At 42.6% G+C, this 24008-nt stretch overlaps 1 protein-coding gene across 2 annotated transcripts in view; it reads left to right on the top strand.

Annotated features, from left to right (window-relative positions):
- Positions 1-24008, top strand: part of ATP10B (ATPase phospholipid transporting 10B (putative)) — a 262716-nt gene that overhangs the window by 192265 nt on the left and 46443 nt on the right. For both annotated transcript variants that reach the window (XM_019450218.2, XM_019450219.2), the window contains 6 exons: positions 219-304; positions 4181-4287; positions 7706-7837; positions 11192-11319; positions 13299-13551; positions 14654-14892. In XM_019450218.2, coding sequence (XP_019305763.2) covers positions 219-304; positions 4181-4287; positions 7706-7837; positions 11192-11319; positions 13299-13551; positions 14654-14892 — 945 coding nt within the window. The remainder of the gene's footprint in view (positions 1-218; positions 305-4180; positions 4288-7705; positions 7838-11191; positions 11320-13298; positions 13552-14653; positions 14893-24008) is intronic.

Here is a 24008-nt window from a genome sequence, read left to right as displayed (position 1 = left end):
TGCCCTACATCTGACTTTCTAGCATTTTCATTGCACCTACTTCCTCCTTCTTAATGAGGATTTCACTTTTCTTCTCACATTTTATAACTCTTGCAGTGTGACAAAGCAGGGATTACCTTATTCACAGTGCTTCTAACAGTGATTAGCTCTCTTAGTGATCCTATTAAAACTGGATTCCTCTGAATTAATAACCTCATGGTGATCTCTCTCACACACAGGAGGCACAGTTCGAACCCGAATGTTTCTGCAACACCATCGTGTGTGAGAAACCCAACAACCACCTCAACAAGTTTAAGGGTTATATGTAAGTATCTAATGCCCCTGTGCTGCTGGAAACATTTGTTCTTGAAATGGCCAAAGAGAGAAGCATTGGGGTCCTGAGGATGTGTCTTGCTTTTTGCCTTAAAGAAATGCTAGGGGCACCTTGGTGGCTCAGTTGGTTAAGTGTCCAACTCTTGATTTCGGCTCAGGTCATGATCTCACGGTTTGGTTCGTAAGATTGATTCCTAGTTGGATCTGAGCTGACAGTGCAGAGCCTGCTTGGGATTCTCTGCCCTTCCGTTGCTCGTGCTCTCTCTCTCTTTCCCTCTCAAAATAAATAAGTAAACATTTTAAAAACTGCTAGAGAAACCTAAATTGGGAAACTTTTCCTACTTTTTTTTTTTTTTTTTTTTTTTTTTTTTGCCAGCATGGCAGTTAATTATCTTGCAGGGTTAAATTTAACAATCAGACTACACTCTCAGGAAAAGCTAGTATGACGTCATTAAGGTCAGTTTTCTAAAAGAGCTTGTATCGCATCACAGGTAAGAACAGGGACTTTTTAGTTTGACAGACTTGGCTTTGAGTAAATTAACCTCTCTGGGTCTTGGTTTTCCTATCTGTTAAATAAAGATTCTGAGATCTACATCATAGGACTTTTCTAAGAATTAAGTTATCACATGAGAAGCCCTTAGCACAACAACTAGCACAGAGTAAACACTCAGTTAATGGTGGCTGCGCTGTTGCAATTGTTATTCTTATGCCTCAACTTTGGTTTGGCCTCAGAATCTTACTGTGTTTCTGCTCCCACATCAGACTACTTCATGCAGAGAAAGACCAAAAACAAGCAGTGGTAACAGATGTGAATACATGCCCTTATAATAGCCTTTAGAGTACTTACACGGGACATCACCTCATTGAATCTGTACAACCATCCAAGGAAATGAGTATTATGATCTCCATTTTTCAGATAGGGAATCTGATGATCTGAGGCTTTTCCATATAGACCCAAAGGTGCACAATAGGTACCAGACAACACCAGGACTTAAATTCAGGTCTTTCAACTCCAGTGTGTTTCCTCTTGTTGTGCAGAACAGAGCTCTGCTTGATAAGGGAAACTCTTGACCAAGCAAGTCTGGAATGAAGCTTAAGTAGACTTCTTAGAAGGCAGATGTCTGTGCTTTCTCTCCACCCACATTTTCTCAGGCGTGTATGGGATGTCATGAAGAGCAGTATGAGAGGGGAAAGAATAAGAACAATACAAGATAACCAGCAGCTCTTAAACACATATTATTTCCAAACACACAGAACAGATGGAGACAGGCAGAGAAGGGCCTGAGCTCCTGGCAAAGAGGAGAATTCGTTGCAGACATCTGTTCAGGTAGAGCTTGCCACCTGCCCCAGCAAAGAGGCCCTCCCTCATGCTGTGGTTTGTGGATTTGATTCATCCCAAGTCAGCTGTGAAACATTCTCTTGTTAGAATCAAAAGAATTGTAAATCAAGGGCGCCTGGGTGGCTCAGTCAGTCAAGTATCAGACTTCAGCTCAGGTCATGATCTTGCAGTTCATGGGTTCAAGCCCCACGCTGGGCTCTATGCTGACAGCTCAGAGCCTGAAGCCAGCTTTGGATTCTGTGTCTCCCTCTCTCTCTCCCTCCCCTGCTCATGCTCTCTCTCTCTCTTTCAAAACTAAGTGGACATTAAAAACAAATAATCCAGTGAAGAAATGGGCGGAAGACATGAATAGACATGTCTCTAAAGAAGACATCCAGATGGCCAACAGGCACATGAAAAGATGCTCAATGTCACTCCTCATCAGGGAAATACAAATCAAAAACACCCTGAGATATCACCTCACTCCAGTCAGAGTAGCTAAAATGAACAAATCAGGAGACTATACATGCTGGCGAGGATGTGGAGAAACGGGAACCCTCTTGCACTCTTGGTGGGAATGCAAACTGATGCAGCTGATGTGGAAAACCGTGTGGAGGTTCCTCAAAAAATTAAAAACAGGTCTACACTATGACCAACCAATAGCACTGCTAGGAATTTACCCAAGGGATACAGGAGTGTTGATGGACAGGGGCACTTGTACCCCAATGTTTATAGCAGCACTTTCAACAATAGCCAAATTATGGAAAGAGCCTAAATGTCCATCAACTGATGAATGGATAAAGAAATTGTGGTTTATATACACAATGGAATACTACGTGGCAATGAGAAAGAATGAAATATGGCCTTTTGTAGCAACGTAGATGGAACTGGAGAGTGTTATGCTAAGTGAAATAAGTCATACAGAGAAAGACAGATATATGTTTTCACTCTTTTGTGGATCCTGAGAAATTTAACAGAAGACCATGGGGGAGGGGAAGGAAAAAAAAAAAGGTTAGGGAGGGAGGCAAACCATGAGAGACTCTTAAAAACTGAGAATAAACTGAGGGTTGATGAGGGGTGGGAGAGAGGGGAAAGTTGGTGATGGGCATTGAGGAGGACACCTGTTGGGATGAGCACTGAGTGTTATATGGAAACCAATTTGACAATAAATTTCATATTTACAAAATGCAAATGGAAATCACTCTGTGATTCCATGCAAGTTAGTGGGGAACCCTAGTGTTGGAAAAATGCATGAGGGCTGGTATCTGTGGCCTGGGTTTTTGAGTCCTAGGATATCCCATGTACTAGGTGTGCAAACTTGGAAAATTCTCTCACCCTCTCTGGGCTTTATCTTTTTCACAAGGAAGGATAATCACCCTGCTAACTTCCCAGAGCTATCAGGAATCAAATAAAATGATGTAAGTAAACTTAGGTTATAACTACTGTAAGGAATAGTTGGCATTAAAAGGCATATTGAGTGGCAGTATAGCACTTTAGAGCCAGACTTTGTGGACTTGAATCCCTATTCTGCCATTTACTAGCTTTATGAGCTTGCCTCAGTTTCTCTGTCTATAAAGTGGGTATAATAACATAACCTATCTTACAAGGTTGTCATGACGATTAACTGAGTTTGTAAATGGAAAACAATTATAACTGGACCTAGAGAAATGAAGCATTTAAGAACTGAACAGAGAAAAGCCCTACAGGTTCAGATTACTATTTTTTTTGTTCCTCCTAATGTTTTGGGGAAGTTATATTTAAATGACCTGAATATCCCCAAGGAAGAGCATTAGGATCGAGTAAGGGCCAGATCCCAAGTAATAACAGGTGTTGGTTGGCCTCAGAAGTTTCTGGTGAGAGGTGGAAAACTGCCATGCACCTGAGGCTAGAGCAGAGAAAGAGCTCTCCCTCTGCTTTAAGGAGCTGCCTCCCATACACTACACAGAGGGCCACGTCCACCTCCTTGGAGGTCTGTTTATTTCACAAGAGACTGAGCAAGAGGAGGGTGATACAGGAGAGAGGCGTGTGAGAGATTTAGCTCCAAACAAGAGGAGCTTTGCCATCTCACAGTGTGAGAAATGGGGACTGTCTGGTGACTTTGATGTTGACAGACTTGCACATTGAACTTGTGCCATCTGGTCCCAGCTGTGGGGTGAGAGTGAGCAGGGAACACTGCCTGAGGAAACACAGCACAATCTTTGTAGGGCCACAAGCCAGTTCCCACACTGTGTCCCAAAAATTGTTTTGAGTGAGAAATCTGAATCAGCCAAGGTTTTTTCAGCAGAGCTCTGACTTGAAGGTGGGTGAGTGATGATTTCCAGAGGAATGGATAATCCCCTTGTAATGGTCCAGCCCCCACCAGGACTCCCAGGAGCAGTGGAGTTTGCACTTGAACATGAAGATTAGACACAAAGTTAATAATGTCCACCGCTCTTCTGAAAATGAGACTGGAGAGAGGTCGAGTTCACTCACCACTTCTAGTTTTACGACACTAACCAGTGACAGCATAGAGAGGCCACCAAACCACTCTCCATATTTCCTCATCCCCAGGGAGCATCCTGACCAGTCGAGGACCGGCTTTGGCAGTGAGAGTCTTCTGCTTCGAGGCTGCACCATCAGGAACACCAAGGTGGCTGTTGGCATTGTCATCTACGCAGGTCATTGACTTATCTTGTGGTTTCCCCTTATCCTCCCCCCTCTTTGTCTTCCAAATCCATCTTCCATTAGTGGGAATTCACATTTATAAGTGGTACAAGAAACTTCCCATTTCTCAGCTAAGCAAAGAGAGGCTAGAATCCTAACAGCTCACTCCATCTACAAGAAATATATTTAGATTCCAAGCTAACACCACTCATCTGAACAGAAAGAGAAATTCATACTTATTCACCTCGAATGGTGTTTTAACACTAACTAAAGGCAGGAAAAAGAGTGTATCTTGAGCCAAACTTAACAACTCCACCTTTTTGTGAGAAGTGTGATGAGTTTCCTCATCTATGCAATGGCAAGAACATTTGGCTCAGACTCATAGCATACTCATGATGATAAAATGACCCAACATAGGAAAAGCACCCAACACTGTGTCTTAACAAACTGAATTCTCAGTGGGTTTTAGTTGTTGCATATACAATTATGCATTTATTATTATCTTTATTCATTTTGAGGTGCTCTAGTTCTCCTTTATGCTTTGATTTTGCTTTCCAATGGGGAAAAAAAGATAACATTCACAATGAATCTGAAGTCTGAGGGTGCAGTCTTGGGACTGCTATATCCCTCCTACTTCATGTCCAGCATTCAATTGGGGCTCCATCAATTTCTTTTCTTATATCAACAGCTTCAGACTTCTTCCACAGAGAAAACACAGTCTCCCTTGAGTGTCTACCTTCATTGGAAGATCCTAGAACATGTTTTCCTGGGTCTTCGACTCCCTAGGATGTCTTGATATATTTTGCTTGTTCATTATTTTCCTTGATGTGATTTGTTTCAGAATTCATAGAACTCCACTTTTGATGGACATGGAAGGGAATTTAAGATGCTAAGATTCACTTTTTGGGACTGTCAAAGAAAAATAGATCAAGGAAAAATAATGTCCCAATATATCTAGCTTTACCTAACTTGGTGGAGGCTGGTTGTGCATGTCAGTTCAGGTAACTCTTTTCGAGGGTCTTTGGCAATGGAGTTCAATGCCATCTGGTGGACCTACTAAAGATGAACTCCCCCCCCCCCAAATGTCCACCCCTCCAAAAAACCCCTGGTCACTTTTCTGCCTGATCAGAAGCAAACTCTGAGTGGGTGATGGATGTGGTAAATGAGGGGGCAGAGTTGGAAGAGAGTGAATCATGACTCTGAGGAGTCAGGCTGCCTGGGGGTGAAATCCACTCACTGGATGCATGTTCCTGAACATGCTGGTTAAGCTTTCAACACAAGGAGACTAATAGTTCCCACCTTATAGGGTTATAAAGTTCAAATGAGATTGTGAAAAGGGGTTTAACACAATGACTGGCATATATTAGGCTCTCAAAAATCGTGAGCAAAAATGGTACTAAGTGTTTTTAGTGTAATTGTCTACAGCAAGGGGTTCTCCACCTTGGCACTATTGAAATTTTGTTCTAGATTGTTCTTTGTGGTCAGGGGCTGTCCTGGGGAATGTTTAGCAGAATCCCTGGTATCTAGATGCCATTAAGATGTGACAACCCAAAATTTCTCAAGACATTGCCACATGTCCCCTGGGAGATAAAATCACCCCTGGTTGAGAACGACTAGTCTAGAGTCATATTTCCTCCTCTGATTATATGGATGGAAAAAATAGAAGCACCTCAGAGACAAAAAAGGCCAAAGTTAGCCTTCCAGAAGAAAGAGATACAATGTAGAGGTGTTTGCTCCTCACTCCAAACATTTGAGCCCCTACTGTGTTTAAGGATGTAATTTGTGTACTTTGTGTATATTAATTCACTCTCCTACCCCAACATACCCACAACTATTATCTCTCATTCTGAAAATGAGGAATTGAGGTACAAAGGGATTAATTCACCCAAGGTCATTTATCTCCTGAGATTAATTCCTTATAACCTAATGTCAAGTATCTGCAGGGCCAAGCCCTGTCTGATTCTGGAGACCACATTCCAACCATTATACCATGCTACCTCCCCTGTGAACCCAATGTTTTCCAGGAGAACAGAGGAATCTCAGAAGGTGAGAAGCAAGATGGGTGGAAAGGGTGCTCTGAGGACCCCTTACATGGGGTGAGCCTGAAGGTAGGAAGGCCACAGTGCCTTCAGTGCAGTCATCCTGTGCTCATTGTGCTGTGGAAATTCCCCCACAACTACAGGGACTGGAGTCTGGTTAATAAGCCCAGAGTTTCCTCACTCCTACTGTTTTGCTGCTGCTTTAAATCCACCAGGCAACCAGCTAAACAGCATTAAAGCCATTCACTGCTGGAGCTGATGTATTGGTTTTCTTTAATTTTGCACAGCAAATATGTGGTGTTTTTTAATTTGCTGAGGAATACAGCATGGTGGTTAAGTTTAGCAGCCCCAAAGGACTGTCTAAAGACAGTCTCAGTTTGGCTCTCAGCTCTTAGCTGTATGGCCTGGGTAACATGGATTGGTGGAAGGAGAAAGAGAATGGGAATCAGAATCCTGGGTTCTCAGTATGGCTCTGATGTTATGGCTTATTTCCTTTGGGCAAGTCCCTTCTACTGATTGGTCCCCAGTTTCCAACTGGAACAAGGGTGACTTAGATGAGATTGGTACGTTTCAAATATGTTGTCCTCTCTTTGAACAAAATTTTATGCAGAACTCCAAGATAGGCATGGAGCAGCTCAAGGCTAATGCTGCGGTGGAGGCCCTTACCACTCTTGCACAAGTGAAACCAACACCTTAGGCTAAGAAGCACATAGAAAACTACTGGCCTCAGACACTGTCCTGTCACAGGGCCTTGGCATGTACTGTTCCCGAGCCTAAAACCCTGTTCTCCCAACTCTTCTTTCTCCCTTAAGGTCTTCCTTATATGTCACCTCCTCTGAGAAGCCTTCCCTGACCATGTTCTCTAACACCATCTCTTATTTACCAGCCCATTGCTTATTTCATGGGACTTATTACTGGCTATAATTATTTATTTGTTTTCTTGTGTATTTTCACCAAAATGTGAGTCATCTGTCTCATCCTTGTATCCTACCATTAGCCCGTAACAGTGCCTTTGTGCAAATTAGAAAAAAATAGCCCTTCCTCCAGAGAGCTTTCTGTCATTTGCGTAAATTTATCCTAATAAACCTACAAATCTATGACAACTTAAAAAATGAGGGGTGTTTCTAGAGTTGTGCAGTATACAACCTGTACATAGTAGCTCTGTCAGCACATACCACAGCGTCTGGTGCGTAGGGGATGCTCAGTAAAACACGTGGTAACAAATTGTGTAAGGCCTCTACAGCTGTTCTCAGCAATCTCCCTGAGGCAGAAAATATTTAGGTTAGAGGATGAAGCCTCTTTTCTATTATAAGCTCTTGGAAGAGGTAAAGACATGATCCAGGCCAGAGAAAAACAGAAGCTAAAGGACTTACTACCTCATTTTCTTCCAAAGGCCATGAGACAAAAGCCATGCTGAACAACAATGGCCCACGATACAAACGCAGCAAGATAGAGAGGCGCATGAACACAGACATCTTCTTCTGCATTGGGCTCCTCTTCCTCATGTGTCTCGTCGGAGCTGTAGGTATGGAATGTTCGGAAAGAACAAGACCACAATAATCTTCTGTTTCTTTAGGCAAGTTGTTTCTTTAGGCAAGTTGTTTCAGCTCTCTGAGCCTCGATTTCCTCATCTACAAAAAAGAACTAATAAAAAATAAGTCCTATCATGTATTTGAATAGGATATCAATTGAATAAAATGTTTGTGAAAATCTACATGCCTGTATAATCTAAATATTAGGAATATCATCTGTTGTTTATTTCTCTGAGAAATACTAATTAAACCTAGGCACTCTCTCAGAATAAAAGAATAAAAAGATGTATCAGTATAAGGACTGGTCCTCAAAGAGCTCATAGTTTATCAGGAAGGAGTCCAATTGTGAACAGGATTGATAACAATTTGTCCTACACATTGAAGACTGCAGAGAAGTACTGTATTAGTTTTCTATTGTTCCTATAAAACCACAACACAAACTTAGCAGTTTAAAACAACATTTGTTTATTCTGTTATAGCACTGGAGGTCAGAAATCCAAAATTAATTTCACTGAATTAAGGTCAGGGTGTCAGCAGGGCTTACCCCTTCTGGAGGCTATGAGGGAAGAATCTGTCCCTTGTCTTTTTGACATTCTAGTGATTCCTTTCTCCTTCTTCATAGTGCATTACTCCAATCTCAGCTCACATGTCCTTCTCCTTTTTCTATAGTAATATCTCTCTTGTCTTCTTTTTTATAAGGACATTTGTAACTACATCTTTGGGCCCATCTGGATAATCAAGGATACTCTTCCCCATCTCAAGACCTTTAACTTAAATCACATATGCAAAGCCCCTTTTGCCATATAAGATAGCATATTGAGGGGCACCTGGGTGGCTCAGTGGGTTACGTGTCTGAATCTTGATTTTGGTTCAGGTTATGATCTCATGCTTTGTGGGTTCCAGCCCCGCATTGGGCTCTGTACTAATGGTGCAAAGCCTGTGGGATTCTCTGTCTCCCTCTCTCTCTGCCCCTCCTCTGCTTGTTCTCTCTCTCTCTCTGTCTCTGTCAAAATAAATAAATAAACCAAAAAAAAGATATATTGATGGGGCTGGGGAATTAGGATGTGGGCTTCTGGGGAGGCTATTATTCACCCTACTATTGGTAATATGAGAGCATCAGGGGAGGAGGTCTTCCTGGAGGAGGTAGACAGAGCTGATTCCTGAATGCAGTAGGTTTTCATCACAGGAGGTAGGTGGTAGAGGCAGAATGGGCAGGAAGCTTTAAAAAGAGAGAAGTTACTCTTAGCCCTGGAAACAGCACAAGCAAAGCACAGAGATAGGAAGAAGAATCCTTTTATGCAGAGAAACATTTGACTGTTTGGTGTGGCAAGAGCAAAGCCAACCATGGAGACCTGATTAGAACCAGGCTGTGACCAAGTTCTACAAATGCTGAGTGTGGAAAGCTGCAGGAGGTATAGACATTGGTAATCTCAGCCATTTAAAGTTGATTCTCAGAGGGCAAAGAGGACACTTGCTGTGCCCACTTTCTCTAAGAATGGCCCTCAAGACCTTAAAGGAACCCTCCCCAAAAGAACGAGGGACATTCAAAAGGAAACACTTATGTGCTGGCTCCAGACCCCACCCCCACCCCGTTGACCCCAAAACAGTGGGCAGCAATTGTATTTGCTCTTTATTTGCCTTGGTTGGAAATTGTGTCCATTGCAGTTCTTGGAAAATCATGACTGAAAGGCTAAGACCTCCTAGACCTCAGAGAGATTTTGTGTGCCACCATGGTGAGGACAATGGGATTTAGCCTTGTGAGTAGCCTGCAGTTTTTAACTAATACACTTCCCAGTTGTGTCTAATGGCACTCCAGGTGAGTGTCGCCCACAGCTGGAAGGAGAACACCTAGAGGGCCAGGGAAGCAGGCAAACAAAACCATCCCCATGTGGCCACCTCATGTCCTCAGAGACACTGCAGGAACTGTTGCCTCTGCTTCAGAAAAGGCTTTTCAGGGAATGTCCGAGCTGGAAAGGACATTTGAGATCATCTCACTGTGTCTCCAGAGAAAGGAAGTTAATGATTAAAAGGTCACACAGTGAGATAAGGTATAGGCAAACAATCTACTTGGCAGATGGCCCAAAATAATAAATAAATTGAGAAAGTAACAGGAAGGGGCAGAATTGTATGCTGAGAATCAAGACTCATACAGAGTGACAGGCCTCTGGTGGCACCTAATTAAAGCACAGCCCTTGCTGTGAAAGCTCTCTAGTGAGTGCCATTTCCAGAGTTCTCTATCACCTGCTTACTTGGATTGTGTCAGGGTAGTGTTTCTTTTTTCTCTGCCCAGAATGCCCTCCTCAGGCATTTCTGATCACCTTACACCTTCCTTCCTGGTCTCCAGGACACCTCAAGGACTCCTCCTCTGTGCAGCCTTCCCTGGCTTCCCCTGAAGACCAGTGGTCCTTACTCTGAGTCATGTATTTGGCCCTTGGTCATTTGCCCTATAAAATTACCTTCAAATAACCTCATGTCAGTAACTCCCCTTTCTTCAGCCATATATAAAGGCATTGGGGCCAGCCTCTAACATCTTGGGCAAAGAAGCATCTTGGGGGCAGGGTACATCCGTTATATCTTTAATACCCTGTAGTTCCTACCCTGGGGCTGAGAGCATTATACACACTCAGTTAGTCTATTTTCATAATAACCCTACAGAGGAGGTATTATTACTAATTGGCAGATGAGAACACTGAGATTCAGAGAGCTCTGAAGCACTTCCTCACACGACAGATGTTGTTATCCCTGTCTGCAGACAAGGAAATGGGGCTTGCTGTGCATTTGCAGATGCTCTGTGTAGTACCTCTCACAATCTGTGGGATTTGTCCCTTTACATCTGGCCTCTGGATTTTTAGCTACCTGCTCAAAGACAAGAACTGAGATTGATTCCTTCCTGAATTAATAAATGGATAGGTGGGTGGATGGATGAATTGTGAAAGGGTGGATGTGTAGATGGATAGATGGGTATGTGCATGGGGGAAGGAGAGGGCCCAGCATACAGGTCTGTTAAGATCCCCGACCATGCACTTTCTGCCACACAACTAAAAAGAACTGTGTTCCCTTTTCTCTTTCCAATCCTTGTATAACATGACTTCATCAAAATATAGGTAATCCCAATGCTAGTCTCCTCCAGGTAAGACAGACTTTAATGTCTATCAAGAGATTGAAATGTAGGTTATGTGAAGGACCACTTTAGATGAATACTCACACACTAGGACTAGGATGTAAAGAATAAGAATGGGTTCCTCCAAAGCACACTCATTTCCAGGAATATATTAAGGACTGCTATAATAGACCAATTTAGAATTAATTAAGGATTCTGCTTCATCTATGATTTTGCCTCCTCTCAGGTCACAGCCTCTGGAATGGGACCTTTGAAGAACACCCTCCCTTTGATGTTCCAGATGCCAAGGGCAACTTCCTTCCCCTTGCCCTTAGGGGCTTTTACATGTTCCTTACAATGATCATCCTGCTCCAGGTAGGAAGCCTTCCTTAACTAGGGACTCAAAAAGACCTGTGGCCAATACTCACTCAATTTTGTGAAATAAAGAAAAATAAAATAAAATCAATAAATTAGTTAAAAACTGGCTGACTCAATTAGTTAAACATCCAACATTGGTTCAGGTCATGATCTCACAGCTCATGATTTCGAGCCCCACATCGGGCTCTGTGCTGACAGCTCAGAGCCTGGAGCCTTCTTCAGATTCTATGTCTCCCTCTCTCTCTGCTCTCACTCTCTCTCTGCTCTCACTCTCTCTCTGCTTTCCCCCGCTCATGCTCGCATGCATTCTCATTCATTCTCTCTCTCTCTCTCTCTCTCTCTCTCTCTCTCTCTCTCTCTCTCTCAAATATAAATAAACATTTAAAAAATTTAAAAAAAGAAAGAAAAATCAGTGCTGGACCCAGGAAAGAACTAACTGAACTAAGATGAGAATATGCTCATTGCTTTCTTGTGGGTCTTTGAAAGTACTCAAATTTGGGACAATGTCAGGGCCAGCCCTACCTTGTGGAAGGAACCTTGCCCCAGATAATAGTGGACAAAAATATTTATCAGGCTTTACTGCTTAAGAGTAAGATTACAATAGTGATCCAAGTATACCTGTACCTTTGCCAGATATAATAGAACAGGTAAAATCCTAATGACCTGGGAACAGAAGATAAAATAACCCAGAGAACTACAGGGAACTGTCAATCCCCAAGCATGGGAGAAAGGAACCACAGGTTAGTGTTTTAGCATCAAATAGACTAAGAGGGAAAAAACACAACTGGCCCTGTAAAGAAAAAAAACACAAAAGCATAGAGCCACCTACAAGAAAGGGGCAGTCAGGAATAAGAGGATGAATAAATTCTTCAGACTCTGTAAGAAATTACAGTCGGTGAAAAGATGAAGTTGCAGTTTTGTTTTATGAAGCTCCATTTACATTCAATTTCTTGCAGTATTTGAGGGTGTTTTATTGTCCTCTTAAAGGTGAACTTTTTCAGTCATTAGTTCATTCATTCATTCAGCAGAGCAATGCTTTTTAAATGTGAGTTGAGTCATACCCTTCCTTTGCACAGAACCATCCAACGGTTTCACAATCCACTCAAATCCACAGTCCTTATGGCAGCAAATGAGGCCCTATGTGATTTGGACCCTGACTCCCTCATCTCCTAGCCAACTCCTGCTCATTCATACCAGACCTGCTTACTCTTACCCCTCAAATACCCAGCCCACTCCCACTGCCCAGGCTTTGCCCACAGTGCTCCTCTTCCCACAGATAAGTTTCTGGTTCACACCCTCATTTCTTCAGGTCTCTGCTCAAAGGTGATCATTTTTATAAAAGAGTCCCTCCCAGCTACCTTCTACCCTCTTGATTTTTCTCTTTCAATGCCTGATATATATTTGTTTACTAGAATATGAGGTTTTCAAGGCTAGGGATTTTTTTTCTGCTCACTGCCATCTTCAGGACCTAGAACAGGATCTGACACATGGCAAGCACTTGATAGATATTAGGTATTTAATCAGTGGACAGTAATCAACAATGGGTCAGAATACATTTAAAAGTGAGTGGCAGCCACTGGTGGCATAGAGATCTGAGGGGTGTCAGGAAACTGTGGACAGAGGCACTAGAGCTCCTCATCCCCTAACCACCCAGGCACCCAGATGAGTGCCTACTCCAAACCAGATCTCCCTTATTAAAGAAGGCACATACTTTTTGACTTTTTAAATACAATTTATTGTCAAATTGGCTTCCATACAACACCCAGTGCTCATCCCAACAAGAGGCACATGCTTTTCAAATGCCCCTAAGAATTCTTAGGGAGGGATGAAGTCATTGACCTTTAGTTTCTCAGAGAAAGTCTATGATGTGAGCTGACCACAGCTTTCCATTAAATGCCTTCGCTGCTCACTGGTGAGAGTTCTAAGACTTGGAACTAGCCTGCTCTCTGACACAGTGGGAATCAATCTCTCCACAGGTGCTGATCCCAATCTCCCTGTATATATCCATTGAGCTGGTGAAGCTTGGGCAAATCTTCTTCCTGCAAAATGACCTTGACCTGTACGATGAAGAGACTGATTTGTCCATCCAGTGTCGAGCCCTCAACATCACTGAGGACTTGGGCCAGATCCAGTATGTCTTCTCTGACAAGACGGGGACGCTGACTGAAAACAAGATGGTGTTCCGGCGTTGCACTATCATGGGCAGCGAATATTCTCACCAAGAAAATGGTACAAGGATTCTCAGGGGCTTTCACCACTCTTTCTAAATGAATCACTCTGCTCTCCTAAAAGAATGGTAATGAAAGACATTTCCCTGGTTCCCCACAGTTTTTCCTGGCTCTGTGGCAGGTTGCTTCTTATAGCCCTGTGGGCTTCCTTGTCCTAGATCAGTGCTGTTTTTATCACCTGTAAACTTTCCTTTGTTCACAAAGGCCATTAGTGATCTCCTGTGTGGTAGCCCTCCAGTCAGTCTTTGGTGCCATTTACACACAGGATTTCTATCTGTCAGGAATGGATTGGGGATATGTCCAAATTGTTTACCCATTATACAGCCAAGTTTTAAGAATTTGGGGGGTCACTTTACCTGACATGCAAGACAGCCTCAGTGTAGGTACATGGTCAGATTCAATACATCCAGGAAAAGCCTTCCATGTTAACTCATCTCTTGGATTTTTACTGAGGGAGAGCTTCAAGTTGGGAGGTGTGGCTGAATAATGCCTGAAATGTCATCATGCATGAACTAAAGCTGGCCTGTAAAGCTGACCTGATTTTCTCAGCAGCAACCCTCTGCCATCATCACCACACACTGCCCACACTTTCTAACTAAGAGAAGGAGTTTCAAGAGAGCAGCATTCATTCCTTTGAGTGAAAGGAACAGAGAAGAAGAAAGCAGGCGATACTATGGGGAGCCCAATCACCTTTGCCATGTTGGTAACCATTTACATGGGAGCTTCTGATCTCTTCTTAATAATAATAACAACTACCATTACCAGTACTTAGAGTATTCTGATCACTTTGACACATTATTTCATTAAGTCTTCAAAATAACCCTATGATAGGTATTTTTTTAAAACCCCTAATTGAGGAAATAGAGGCACAGGTTTAGTCAAAGCTCAGTCACCTAGCTAGGAAGTAGTAGAGTCGGATTTAAATCTGTGCAATTTAGTTGCACCCTTCCCTCTCCGGTCAAGGTAGTCCAGCTGCCCATGCTCCAGGGCAGCAGAGTGCTCTTATCCTGTGCCCTTTGCTCCCCCCCCACAATGTCTGGGATTCCCCCACCTGTGACTTGGCCAAGGTGGACTGGTGCAATAACAGGACTCCTTTCTTGCAGCCAAACGACTGGAGACCCCAAAGGAGCTGGACTCAGACAGTGAAGAGTGGACCCAATACAAGTGCCTATCCTTCCCAGCCCGATGGTCTCAGCGCCCAGCAACAGTGGGAGGCCAAGGACGAGCCCAGCCTCTAAGGAGGTGCCACAGTGCCCGGGTACCTATCCAGGGTCACTCCCGACAAAGGTCTGTGGGGCACTGTGAAAGCTCACAGCCTCCTGTGGCCTTCAGCAGCTCCCTAGTAAGTCCCTGTCTTTTTCTCTTAGAGTTGCAGTGGCTTCTGTTGCAGATAGATGGGAGAGGACTCTGGGGTGTGAAAGAGAAAAGACCGTATAAGCCCTAAAGACCTCTTAAAATGGCAGCCCTTTAAGTCTTATATGCAATCTGCATTTGTGTTTTGTTGGGTAAATACAACTCTCATTCATTTTAAATGTTTAGTGTTTAGAAATTGGGAGATGTCACATAAACATATAGATTTCTGGCTTCTTTTTTATTTAAAAAAAATTAATGTTTATTACTTTGAGAGAGACAGAGACAGAGTGCGAGTGGGGGAGGGGCAGAGAGAGAAGGAGACACAAAATTTGAAGCAGCCTCCAGGCTCCAAGCTGTCAGCACAGAGCCCAACGTGGAGCTCGAACCCACAAACCGTGAGATCATGACCTGAGCCAAAGTCAGACGTATAACCGACTGAGCCACCCAGGTGATCCTCTGGCTTCTCTTTTAAAAAAGGAATTGGAAAATTTCTTGACACTAAGCCAGTATTTCCTTGTGGCAATAATTGGCCTTAATGACCAAGTTGATGCTCCTTAGACATGCTCCTTAGAAGCAGGTGGGCTTCTGTTCAACACAGACTATCCCCCTTCTCTGTTTACCCCCATCACTAAACTGAAGGCCAGCAGTGTGTCCATGATACATGTGTTTCCAAAATACAGTTCAAGAAAAAAGAAACAGTTGTCATGCTATGTTTCTATAAAGTAAAGAAACAAAAGACGAGCCTTAAGGCTTGCAGATTTCAAAAATGAAGAATGTACTTTTTTTGTGATAATCAAAAAGAGTCTTAAAGCAAAGAACTTCTATATCAAAATCAACCAGCACATTTCATTCCCTTAAATTAATTGCCTGGCCCCTGTGGGGATTTAACTCTGGTCTGGAGTTTTTGTATATGGTTCTTTCACATGTGATCCAATGATACAGCTATCACTAAACATCCAGGTAGCATGTAAAGAAATTGAGTTTCTTCCCCAAGATTACACACCATTCCCTCAAAGGCAAGGCCAGAACTAGGGCTTTCTGACTTCTGTTCCATTTTACTTTCCTCCATACCATGTTCTTTCTCTAGGAAACACACCACCAAGAATCTTCTACACTTACAGAAAAGACCACAGGGAGCCCCAGCTATCTTGAACAAAACACACATATTACAAGAAGGACTGAAGTGCTATTATATCATTATTAGAAAATTATCCTCATAATTTCAAAATTATCCTCATAATGAATTTCCTTCCAATTTTTATTTTCTCCATTAATACACACATAACTACATATATGTAACATTTTTGCAGTCATAATACCTATAAATTAAAGGTTCTGGGTTTTTTTTAATCTGATATGATATCAAAAGTATCAAAAGCGTCTTCCATATTGCTACCTGGTTTTCATAATCCAGAACTGTGTTTTCTGATCATGACAAAGTAATGCTGTGAATCTGTGTGTTCTGGGTTAGAACTTATCTAACTTCAGGTGAGTACAGTTAACTCTCATGTACTGTCTTGACCAACAAATGCAACATTAACAAGGATAAAACATGAGCCAGGTGTTAAGGCCTATGATGCTCATAAACATACAAGAGGAATGATCCATGGATGCCTTTGGAAAGATTTTTTCTTTTCTCTTTTCTCAGGTGAGATAACAGGGCATGCATATTGCATCTTTTCCTTCTTTGATTTAATTCTGACCCCTCTGAATGAAATGCTCTTCCCCAGCTCATTACCTAAATATTTGAACAACGAATTTAGTGAATTCTCATCAGGCACATGTTCTAGGTCTTGCACTACTTGTGTCTTTTGGCACCTTCCAGTTCTAAGCACCATGGGCATCCCATGTGCCTGAGAATGTCTGCCCCAGGACACATGGGCAGAAGCAGGAAGATTTCCTTTGTAGATCTCAGTTGGAACACAAAGATTCACTGCCCCTTGTTCAACCTGACAAATCTTAGTCACCCAGAAAAAGTGCAGCCCTTAGCCAGCCAGTGTGACTTTTATTTAGGACCTATCATTAAGGCCTACAACCATCACTGGCTGTCCTAAAAGTTAAATCACATGATGTTTATGATGCCCTGCAAGGTTCCTTCCAGCTATAAATTAGCACATTTGGGGTCAAATGTCCCAGGTTTTCATCTCAGCTCCATCATCTATAATGTGACTTTGGTCAACTTACTGAGCTAGAACCTCAATGTCCCCATCTTTAAAAAGGAGTATTGTTCTGTCTCATTACTTTATTTTGAGGACATAACTCTTACAATTATAGGTTCTAGATAGATAACTAAAAGAAGTCTTAAACTTCTAAATCTTTCTCAAGGAAATCTGTCTTCCTTGCACAAATGTTTGTATCTGATGATATGGAGTGGGAGATGGGAGCTTTCATAAAATGCGATGTCAAGCTCTCTCCCCTGAAATTCTGGTATATTGGTCTAGAATAGGGCCTGAACATTCATATTTTTTTTAATTTCTGATGATTCTAGTGAGCAACCAAGGTTGAGAACCTCTCTAAGCATAGCATTGCTCTGCTAGGAAATAATCTTCATTTGGCTCAAATGGGTATGTTCTACGGCTTGGGAGGCATTGGCTGAACGGGATGATTCATGCTTCCTTAAGGGACTCTGACGCTAATCCATAAAATATCTGTGGCTGGAGTGGCAGATCCTTGAATTAGCCTATAGAGAATATCTGTGGCAGCCCCAGGTGGACCTCCTGGCTCCTGCCCCCACCCAATCTTGGCAGGCTCTCTGAGCTTGCTTCCTTTTCCACCCGCCCATCTGGCATCCGGTCTGGTAGGGTAATACTCTCCAGGCACCACCAGGTCTTTATCTTCCCTTTGTAAATTAGTCAGAACTTTCTCTGAAACCTCCATGATGCCAAATCCTGGCAGTGCAAGCACCCTTCCACATTCTAAAGAAACCAGTTGTTGGTTTTCTTGGAAATTTGCCCTAAACCCCAAATAAAATGAGCATCAAGGCAAACAGCAACAAAAGATGGCTTTTTTTCTTTTACTACAAAGAACAAGGAAGCATCAGTTATTGCTGCCTAATTGGCTGCTATAAAATCTGTGGCTTTAGGGTGGGGATAATATACTTAGGAAAGTGGTGATTTCTGAGCCAATGTTTAAGAGTACTGGCAGATGGAAAATGAAACCCCCCCCCCCTCCCCCGGTGTATAAGAAGCCAAGCTTTGAGCAGAGAGTCTTTGTTTAAAAGTGGCACTTGCAAAAGGTTTTCCAGAACCATCAGACCAAAGAATATCTTCCTAATCATAAAATTTGCCGCTTAGGCTCCTCCAGATGGCACCACAATTTCCTTCCGTGGGCCTGACTTCTCCTGTCTGGAAAGAACACAGTTAAGGTAAAGGAGGTGTCTTTGGCCCTCTGCCTCCTTTCCTTAACTTGGTTTTCCTTCCTTTCTTTCCAGACTGGCAGGGACAGCCCACAGATACACACTCCCACTTTAAAGTTAGGTAAGAGGGGCGCCTGGGTGGCTCAGTCAGTTAAGTGTCTGACTTCGGCTCAGGTCATGACCTCACAGTTTGTGAGTTCGAGCCCTGCGTGGTCGGGCTCTGTGCTGACAGCTCGGAGCCTGGAGCCTGCTTCTGATTCTGTGCCTCCCTCTCTCTCTGATCCTCCCCCACTCATGCTCTGTCTCTCTCAAAAATAAAAAAAATAAACATTAAAAAAAAAAAAGTTAGGTAAGAGTCCTGATTTAATTAGCCAAGCACACAAAATCTTTTTGGAAGTAATATGACCACACAGGGCAGGAACAGATAAAGCCTATCTCAGCTGGGCCTACCTTAACTTCCCAAAGGGTCCCAAAGGGCAGCACACAATTGCAGTGACCCTGTTCACAAAGGGTGGGGTCTTGCAAGATCTAGAAAACTCCCTTCTTGCTCACCCACTTAATTTCTTTCCTTGAGGTTATGTCCCTTTTGGACAAAGCTTACCTTAACAATCCACATGCTTCTATTTAAGCAAATATTTGTTAACATTGGGTTCTCTCGGTTCTTGAATGGAAGGCAGTATCCTCTAGGCCACAACCTCAACCTGGGCAAAAACATCAATCCCCTAGGGGCGCCTGGGTGGCTCAGTCGGTTGAGCATCCGACTTTGGCTCAGGTCATGATCTCACGGTCTGTGAGTTCGAGCCCCGCGTCGGGCTCTGGGCTGATGGCTCAGAGCCTGGAGCCTGCTTCCGATTCTGTGTCTCCCTCTCTCTGCCCCTCCCCCGTTCATGCTCTGTCTCTCTCTGTCTCAAAAATAAATAAACGTTAAAAAAAAAAAAAAAAATACATCACTCCCCTAAAACATATTTGAGCCTCCAGCTTCCCAGCAACCAGTTAAGTTTGTTTCCACGATAGTAATATAACCACATGGTTAAGTAAGTAGTGGAAAGTAACTAAACTTCAAAAGGTAAAAAGTAAGTCTCCCTCTCTTCTATGTTCCCCACAACCCCAGCAGCAACCATTATTTGAAGTTTCTCATGTATGACCCAGAGGTGTTTCACCTATATAGAAGCATACAAGTGTGGTAGACACATGAGCACATCCTTTACTGCACATAGGAGCATCCCCTACACATTGATTTGGACTTTGGCATTTTACTTAGTGAATCTGAGGGAATATTTCATATCTGTAGACAGACATGCTGGAGATCTGCCTCATCTTTTTATTAATGGCATTAGAATTTGTTGGATGGTTGAGCCATTGCTTACACATGTATATTTTTCTATAGTATTCATTCTTCTAGCATAATTGTTAAACTGTGTATACCTTTTTTATCTTGATTGATACTTCCCAAGAGGTTGTACCAGTTTAGACACTCACCAAAAATATATAGAAGTTACAGCCTAGTAGAGAGGTGAGAAGAACACCAGTGCCTACAGAAAACTGCTCTTGGTGCTGAGTGTATGGGTACAGAGGGGCTATAGGCATCCAATGAATGATAGTCATCCATGTGAACTTGAGTAAGTTATCATTAAAACTGAGAAGAGACCTGAAATCATTATTACACTCTGTGTTAACTAACTTGGATTTAAATACAATTTAAAAATTTTGTAAATAAAAAATAAAACTGAGAAGAGAGTAGCAGATTAGCAGTTGGCCTCCTTTTCCCAGCCTTCAATGTGGAATATACCCCAGTCATGTAGCATACAGTGTCCATATAAATCCTCACTACTCAAACTGTGGTCCTCAGACCAGCAGCATGAGCATATTTGGGAGCTTCTAGAAATGCAGATGCTCAGGCTCCACTCCTGACCCACTGAATCAGCATCTGAGTTTAAGCATCTGAGTATAAACAAGATGCCCAGTTGATTTGTGTGCATGTTAAAGTTTGGAAAGTTCTGGCATCATGTTTAAGGGTTCAGCTTTTGGCATCAGGAGGCAGAACTGGATTCAAGACCCAGCCTTTTTCTTGATTTTGTGACCTTGAACAAGTTACTTAAATTCAATGAGCCTCATTTACCTCATAATTAAAATGGGAGAATAATAGTAGCTATTTCAATGCTGTCGTGATGAGTAAATGATGTAGATAAACACACTTAGCAAAGCACCTGACTTTGTTGTAAATTGTCAATAAATGTATTCTAATGATAATAATAGGATCTTTGAGGGTATAGTGTGAGGCCTGAGATCACCTTCATCAAAGGTTTGTATGAGCTTTACATGTTCTGCAATAGAAAGAAATCTAACCAGTTGGGTACCTGACTGCCACAAAGCTCTAATCTGAAGAACTGGTAACCCACAATTTTATTTCTTTTCCTTCAGAGAAATAGACTAGCCAAAGGGCCCAGAGGTGGGTGCGGGCACTGCTTTCTCTAAGTATCCTAAGTGCCAAGTTCCTAAATGTTAATGGGCCAGACAGGAAACCAATGGGCTGTGGGCAAGAAGAACCATGAAGAACCTTGCCCCATGAAAACAGTCTGTGGTGACTGGATAAAGCTTAACTGACATCTACGGCTGACACCTGCAGGCTGGGCTTGCTGCCATTCCCAGAGAGAAGTAGGCCCTTTGCAGAGATTTTTTTTAATGCATTGCTTTATGATTGGAAGGAAATATACTAAAGAAGTATTTTAACAAAGAGATCCCATGAGTTAATCAGTGGTGGGGTAGTGTGGTGTCCTAGATAGGAGTCTGTCAACAGAAGTTTGAATGCCTGCAGTCTGCCAGGCACTGGGGACATATCACAGATTGCCTCTGCCCTCATGGCACTCATATACTAAAGGGTAAATGGACATGCAATAAATAACCCTAAATCATTTTAACTGTGTCACAATTTGGAAAGACGTAATACATAGCTTAGAGCAAAGCAGTGTGTTGTCAGAGGTTGGGAGTCAGGTGGTATGAAAGCTGCCCTAGTTCTGACCCTAATTCATTGTGAAGTCTTGAATAGTTCACCTCCCTTCTCTCTGCCATTCAATTTTGTCATCAGGAAAATGAAAGATTTGTTTTGGTGACGTCCAACCTTGTTTGCAACTCTGGGCATCTGTGGTAAGGGTTAAAAACATCCCATTCGTGGGGTGCCTGTGTGGCTCAGTTGGTTGAGTGCCAGCTCTTGTCATGATCTCATGGTTAATAAGATGGAGCCCCATGTCTGTCTCATGCAATTAGCACAGAGCCTGTGCTAGGAGTCTCTCCCTCTCCTGCTCAGCCCCTCTAAGAGGGACTATGCCTCTTTCTCTCTCTCTCTCATTCCCTCTCTCTCTCTCAGAATAAATAAAAGGGGTTTTTAAGCATCCAATTGGGGCTCCTGGGTGGCTCAGTCAGTTAAGCGTCCAACTTCAGCTCAGGTCATGATCTTACCATTCCTGGGCTTAAGCCCCATGTTGGGCTCTGTGCTGACAGCTCAGAACCTGGAGCCTGCTTCAGATTCTGTGTCTCCCTCTCTCTCTGCCCCTCACATGCTCGTACTCTGTCTCTGTCTCTCTGTCTCTCTCAAAAATAGACATTAAAAAATTTTTTAATAAAAAATAAAACATCCCATCATGTATACCCCCCCAAATGAAGTCTATTTTCTAAAAAAAAAAAAAAAAGGAGATTCCCATAATATCTTTTATAATCTCAAATACTATCTGATGAGCCTTAAGGACTGGATATATAAACCTGTTGTGCATGGGATGCCAAACACTAAAGATGCTGTCTGTCAGCAAGTATCAGAGGCTACTTCCTTCTTGTGGGGGACCTTGTCTGGCACAAAGGTTAAGAGCATGAATTCTAGTTGGACTATGTCAAATCAAGTGAAGGAGTCTCACCTACTTACTGTGTGACCTTGGGAAAAACACTTAATCTCCCTGGATAGCAATTTCCTCATCTGATACACAGATAACCAGGAGGAGAATAGTACTCAACAGATAATGTTGCTGTGGAGATGCAATGAAATAATGGATGTACACAGAATCGATGTACACAGAAGAAGCACTATATGAATAGGAACTATCATTACTACTTTGAGAAATGAGCTCAGAGCTCCTTGAGTGATGATTGTACACTGATGACAGGCAGTAGATGGAGCCTGGAATCTGGTGAGGGGAGTCTGCCAGGGAGCATTAAGAGCATTAGTAAGGGAAGAAGTCAACTTTACCATGACCATGGAAAGGACTCAGTTAAAGGGTCTGACATCTGATTCTGGCTTTCTGCTGACTCACTGAGTGATATTGGTCATGTCAGCCATCTTTCTCAGTTTCAATTAGGTTGAGACTCATTTCATCTCAACCTGGGACTATGAGAAGCCGGTGAGGTCACATAAAAGACATTGCTTGGAAAAGTAGGAAGAGCTTGATCAGTGTGAACTATTGCTAGGAAGATGGCATTCAAAGGCTGAGAGGTTGGATGATACATGCTCCCTTCCTTGGCTTTCTGAAAATAGTGACACCATATGGTGTGGATCGTTCACTGCTGCTTATCACAAGGCAATGAGAAGAAATGCAGATTTGTTTCAGTCTTACTAGCACTCTTCCTTTTAATAAGAAGTACTTTTTTCTGGTTGTTGTCTTCTTAAGAGGGTATGAACAAGAGGAGGTACAGTGTTGACTCTCAGAGAACACTCCAAATGAAAGCTAGAACTCTCTGCTCCCGTCCATTTCTTTTCACCTCCCTGTGCTATTGGAAAGCCCAACTCTCATCTCTGCAGGCATCAAGTATCTCCCCTGTGTGTCTGGGTTTCCTCTCCTGTGGCTCACCTGTGCCAGCAGCCCCAGGGAGGATAGAGTCTGACTTTTGAAATCATTGCATTTGGTAATCAGAGAAGACACATTCTGAGGACTCTTTATCCACAGGGTTTTGTTTCATTTTTTTTTTTTTTTAATCTCAACCTGGGTTCTTATTTGTAAAATCTGTTAGCTCATTGGCACTCAGTCTTACCCTGCATAAATTAATCAAGATTTCTTCAGTCCACGATTTTTTTTTTAATTTTTTTTTCAACGTTTTTTATTTATTTTTGGGACAGAGAGAGACAGAGCATGAACGGGGGAGGGGCAGAGAGAGAGGGAGACACAGAATCGGAAACAGGCTCCAGGCTCCTAGCCATCAGCCCAGAGCCTGATGCGGGGCTCGAACTCACGGACCGCGAGATTGTGACCTGGCTGAAGTCGGACGCTTAACCGACTGCGCCACCCAGGCACCCCAGTCCACCATTTTCAACCATTAACTCTCTTTCTTCTAAACTTTAATTAACCTATGAACTATTAACACTGATATAAATGGTTTTGTGTGGCAATTTCTTTGCATGGTAGCTTTTGTCCTATCTGTTAAGAGCCAGTGTTTGTTGAACTTCTGCTTCAAACAAAACAATAGTTGGGGCTCTAGAATGTACAACTTTGTGGAAAATGCAGTCTCTATCTCTGAGGCTATTATCTCTAGAGAGATTCAATATGGATATAAAAAAATTAAATTTAAAATATAGGTCAATATGTGGTGAATTCCAAAGGGATGGTACAACTGGCAGCTTCTACAAGGATGTGAAAAATTGGAAATCCATGAGTCAGATCCTGCCCACAGATTTTTCTTTTCAAAAAACAGGAGTTGTCACATCATCTCTATCTTGAAAAATCAATAGATTTGGCAAACTGGACTAGCACCAGAGCATTTCACCAGCAGAA

Source organism: Panthera pardus, unplaced genomic scaffold (genome assembly GCF_024362965.1).
Source record: "Panthera pardus isolate Hobbes unplaced genomic scaffold, ASM2436296v1 HiC_scaffold_2, whole genome shotgun sequence".
Classification (NCBI taxonomy): Eukaryota; Metazoa; Chordata; class Mammalia; order Carnivora; family Felidae; genus Panthera; species Panthera pardus.
The sequence above is the reverse complement of the archived record's forward strand: the minus strand, read 5'-3'. Positions and strand labels throughout refer to the sequence as shown.